The sequence below is a fragment of the Cibotium barometz genome, chromosome 37, assembly GCF_041138505.1.
Source record: "Cibotium barometz isolate CiBa-2024 chromosome 37, ASM4113850v1, whole genome shotgun sequence".
In the NCBI taxonomy this organism is placed as follows: Eukaryota; Viridiplantae; Streptophyta; class Polypodiopsida; order Cyatheales; family Cibotiaceae; genus Cibotium; species Cibotium barometz.
The window spans coordinates 44,624,285-44,629,319 of record NC_141082.1 but is presented as its reverse complement, the minus strand read 5'-3'; the positions used below and the strand labels follow the sequence as shown (position 1 = coordinate 44,629,319).

At 44.6% G+C, this 5,035-nt stretch overlaps 1 protein-coding gene across 1 annotated transcript; it reads left to right on the top strand.

Moving 5' to 3' along the window:
* Positions 1-1,655: 1,655 nt before the first annotated feature.
* On the top strand, positions 1,656-4,713 carry LOC147617306 (uncharacterized). Its single transcript, XM_086776956.1, has 2 exons — positions 1,656-2,906; positions 2,985-4,713. The coding sequence occupies exons 1-2, from the start codon at positions 1,855-1,857 to the stop codon at positions 4,522-4,524; spliced, it is 2,592 nt and encodes an 863-aa protein (XP_086633082.1). The 5' UTR covers positions 1,656-1,854; the 3' UTR covers positions 4,525-4,713.
* The last annotated feature ends 322 nt before the right edge of the window (positions 4,714-5,035 follow it).

The following is a 5,035-nucleotide window of genomic DNA, read 5'->3' as shown; positions in this document are numbered from 1 at the left end:
AGCTTACTTCAGCTGCTGTGACTAGCCTTTTGCTCCTCGATTGCAACGGTTTAACACTAACTATCAAAAGGCAATTAGTGTGTATGTGTGGCTTTGCACCGTCTAGCTACCGGATTAAACTTACAAGTAATAGCATATTTGTATGGGGTTTCCATGTCTTCATGCCAGAATATCATTTTGGAGTTTTGTGATGCAATCTCCACATCAGGTCTTCATGACCTATACATTAAATGACCTTCTTCAAATAGGATGTGTATCATGGCTGAAGGATTTGAGGAAATACATGGCATTCCATTTGTCATTGGTACAATAGATTATTGCCCCTCATGTGCACCATGAGGACTACTTTAATCGGAAGGGGTTTCATTCTATAATTTTGCAGATGACCATTGCTTCTAACTGCTTGGTTTGGGATTATGACATTGGTTGGGCAGGTTCTATGCATGATTGGAATGTATTCCAAAGAAGTGATCTAGGACAGATGTGTGAATCAAACAGCTTAGGCAATTATTGTTTACTTGGTGATTGTCCTTACCTTGAAAGGTTTTGGATGCTTCCTCCATTTAGAGGAAGTAAAGATGGATTATCCCCTAAGCGGTACTTTTCAATCTAGTTCACGGATGCTTGTGGAGCAGGCTTTTGGAATGCTAAAAGCTTGCTTTCGTATTTTATTGAAGAGATGTGACATGCTAGCAGAATGTGCCAAAGGTGGTTAGCACTTGTTTGGTCCTTCATAACATGTGCATTGTGCATGGAGATTCATTTGATGAGGATTGGGTTTGAGAGGCACAAGCGGAGGTGGAGAGAGCAAACAATGATGCATTGGCTTTGGATCCAATCATTCAAAATGGGTTGCAACAGCAGGTGGGTCTTGTTGAGGTTACAGCTTTGGTGCAGACCAAGACCTCATCGGTTGTGTAGAGGACACAATCATCAGAAACAACATCGCCTGATTCATCCCAGGTTGGGGGCGCACAAAGGAGAGACAATCTTGCTAGAGTTATGTTGAGAGAGAGAGAGAGAGAGAGAGAGAGAGAGAGAGAGAGAGAGGACAAATGTGAGAATTGTATTTGGTGATCATGACTCGGCTGATGAGAGTGACAATAGTGAGTAGGAGATGAAATAGTGCTTGGATGTTATGACTTTGGACACAATGTTGGTATTTTGTTTATCTCTAAGACATCATATTTTGTAGGCTTTATAAAATATCTCCCAAACATTAGGCGGATTATTTTATTAGGATGTTTGGTTTTTAAATCTCATATGCCTATTGATTCTCATTCTTTTTTGTAGATGGGAGGAGGGGAGGGGGTAAGATAAATCTAGTTCATCCCCTCCCCTCCTCTCGAAGAGAGCAGGGTGTAGCCACAATAACTGTGGCGGTGGGGTTCGAGTCCCCAACTCTCTAGGCGTCCATTGACTCAGGCTCTTTACATGTTGCATGTATACGTAGGTTAACAGACTGGTGGAGATGCACGTTGCAGAAAGGGCGGCATATAAAGGGGACACCCATGCATAGGCAGTCACGTTTTTAATATACGCAAGCATGGGCAGTTGGTGTATAATGAGATACGCCCATTCAAGAGTGCACAAGGCACTTTTTGAGTGCTCACATGTGACACCCTTAGGCGGTCTGTAAATACCCTAAAAAATAGAAAGTTCGCGTGACGCCCTTTGTAAATACCCTAAAAAACAGAAAGCTCTTTTTTATCCCAAGCTCGCGTGACACCCTTAGGCGGTCTGTAAATACCGGGTAAGCAGGCTTTTTCATGATTAGCGTGCTCTGCTCGCTGTGTGTGTGTATGTGTACGGAAGGCTGCTATTGTTTTCCTGTTGTAAAACCGCAGAGAAGGCATGGAAGATTTGCAAAGGTTCATTGATGAAGAGTATTCCAGGCTCAAGGAACGAATACCTTCTCCTGATTTCACCGATGAGATGGAAAGGCATGATTATACATGGGCCATGGCGCACGCTCTCACGAAGGCTGTAAAAAGCAACACACCACCCACATTGTGTCGGGAATTCGTTGATGCAGTTTATAGAGTGATGCCTGAATTGTCGGGGGTGCCTGACGAAGGGAAGTGGTTGGAAGTATTCAAACAGTGTGCTGCTGGGAAGCAGGCGGCTGTTGTCGATGTGAAGAAGCAGCAGCAGCAGCAGGAGGACCAGCTGTGTCAAGAATTCGAAGGAGAGTACCAAGATCCTGCCGGCAGTATTCTTTCATATTTTCTTGACTACATAGATCAATGCTACACAAGTTGGTCCAAGGACAGCAAGACTTGGTATGCCCCCTGCACGGCCATTGTGCAGTCAAGTGGTTGGGGGAAATCGAGAGCTGTCCGAGAGATTGCTTTGGCTCCTAACCAAGTGATGGTTTTTTATTTTAGCTTGATGGACCCTAAACACGCCGGGTACCCCAGGTCTGACCCAGATATTCACCGGCACTTTAGGAACATCACAAAGGTTGAGCATGCATATGCACTTTTCCGTGCATGTTTTGATTGGTTGTCTGAGCAGGGCACTTTCCCGAGCAAGGAGGATCTGTTCAGAGATCATCAGATGAAGCGTTATCATCGTATACTTCCAAAGATTCGGACTCAACCAGAATGCAGCAAGAAATGTATGATAGATGCATGTGATGAAGCAATGGCTAGACACGCCACATCTCTCAGAAGCAACGGTGTTTGCTTTTTGTTTGTCTTGGATGAAGCTCGAACCCTTCTGCAGCCTCCTGAAGCTGACATGGGAGGGGAGTTCCAAGGAGAACTTCCATTTATCCTTTTCAGGAGAGCATCCGCAGATTTGCCCACAACGGGGCGATCATTTGTGCTTTTTATTGACACCACATCAAGGGTGTCAAATTTCACGCCCACATCAAGGGTGTCAAATTTCACGCCTGCATCCAGGTATGATCCTAGTCTCAGAGTTCTTTCGGGTTGTGTGTAACGTACCTATACCAAGAATTTCCATATTTGATCGTCCAGGTATGATCCCAGTCTCAAAGTTGTTCCAGGTCTGAGGAATCTCTTCGCACCTTTTTCAAGACTTCCAACATTTGATCTCATCTCTGCATCCACGTCCTCCATGAGCTTAGACACCATCGCTTCCCCACAAATTTGGTTCAGACAGGGCAGGCCACTTTGGGCTGCCAAAAAGTTTTCCAAACAAGAGTGGGTGAGCGAGATTCTGCACTTAGCACAGACCAAGCTTCTTGGGGGTGTTCTGATAAATTCAGAAGAAGGTCATAACCTATTACGGTCCCCGCACATGTCATTGGTGCTTTTGGGCCGTCGCATAGGAGTGGACGTCTGTCCTCAATCTTCAGCTGCGCAGGATCTTGTGACTTTGCACATGAGTGCATGCTTGCATGTTTCGGCATCGAGGGAATATGTGCTCTGCACTTCTCTGCCTGAGCCTGCCTTAAATGAAGCAGCTGCAATTGCTTTAAGGAGAAACAGAGAGTTGATGCAGCAGCAACTACGTCAATTGAATTTGTTGTTGCTGAATGGCATTGCATCTGCTGGGGAAAGGGGAGAGCTGGTTGCAAGGTTTTTGCTGATCCATGCCATGGATAGTCTGCAGCAAGAAGATTCTCCTACCAAACCTGTGTTCTTGGAATTTTTTTTGAAGGCTTTTGTACCTAATTTTAAGGGATTCCCACCTGAATTAGAGCATTTGAACAAAGCAAAAGTCTTCTTCAATGCATTCCATCGCTTCTTTGGGAAGCCTTCAGTCCGAGATGCAAGAAGATTTTTAAAGAAAGGTGCTGCAATGATTTGTGCCCCGATGCAAGAGGCATTCGATCTGTACATTCTATATGTAATGCCTGATGATAAAGGAGAGTATAATGTTGACAATGATAATTGTATTGGATGCCTGGGAGTGCAAGTCAAAAATTGGAAGAATGTCCATGGAATTTCTGCAACTGTGGATCACCTGCGTGCTTATCAGAGGAAAATAGCTGTAGCAGGTGCAGATGAGGTCCTGCCGGCTGTGTTGATGGTGCTACATCTGGGAGTAGATAGTACAACACAAAACGAAGAAGATGAAAAAAGGAAAGGAAAAAAAGGACAGAAAGCACATGATGAAGGTGGGGGTGAAAGCAAATCTCCAATGATGAAGGAGGTTTTTGTTTTAGAGGGCCTCGACATGGTTTCCGTCCCGGAGGATTTACATGAGATCATACAAGTCCTACTTTGTCAATCGCCGGATCCCATTACCATCATGCATGCAGAAAAGGAAGCAGAAAAAAGGAATCCAGCATATAGGCAAATGACAGACAAAGACACAGTGAGAGAAACAAAAGCACTGCAAAGCATATTATCTGCTGTTTATCCAGAGGTCAAGGTTGATAAGCCAGGGCCATCTTCAAAGGTTGAGATTAGAGCATATGGCATTGTGTTGGACAACCCTCTCGGGATTACCCCTCCTGTTGCGTTGTACGGCAGGGATGGGGGCTTAATGAATCCCCCCTCCCCTCCGACCAAAAGGGTGAGTGGAATGAAGCGCCACCAGGGTGAGTGACAAGCCAGGGCCATCTTCAAAGGTTAAGATTAGAGGATGTGGCATTGTGTTGGACAAGAGCGGAAAGAAGTGCCGCCACTACATTTTTGGAATGTTGTTAGACGAAGGTTGGCATTTTACAATATGCTAATGTATCTGTGTGAAATTTACAGTTGTAACATCTGTTTTTGGTTTACGCTTGTATATTGACATGTCTTTGCATCTCATTTGGGGGGTGAGAGAGGGACTATCCAGTTTGTAAATTTATGAATCTGACATACAGGACCCAGAAATGTGCAGAGCATGGGAAAGTAGAGCTTAAGCATAGAGCATATTTTGAGAAGTTTGTCAAAGCTGTGCATGCATCAAACTATTCTCCATGGTTGGTTAGCTGCTTTTGATCTGGCCATTGATAAGAGTTGTGGAGCGTAGATGGAGATGCTACTCACCTGCAGGGTACAGTTGGGCAGACATGCTCGAAAAGTGCATTGCTACAGAAAACTTAGATGGTTTTTGCGTGTCTGATCCTTCA

Coding starts and splice junctions, on each gene's coding strand:
- LOC147617306 (XM_086776956.1), top strand. CDS start 1,855: ATGGAAGATTTGCAAAGGTTCATTGATGAAGAGTATTCCAGGCTCAAG. Junction 2,907..2,984: donor AATTTCACGCCTGCATCCAG/GTATGATCCTAG, acceptor TTGATCGTCCAG/GTATGATCCCAGTCTCAAAG.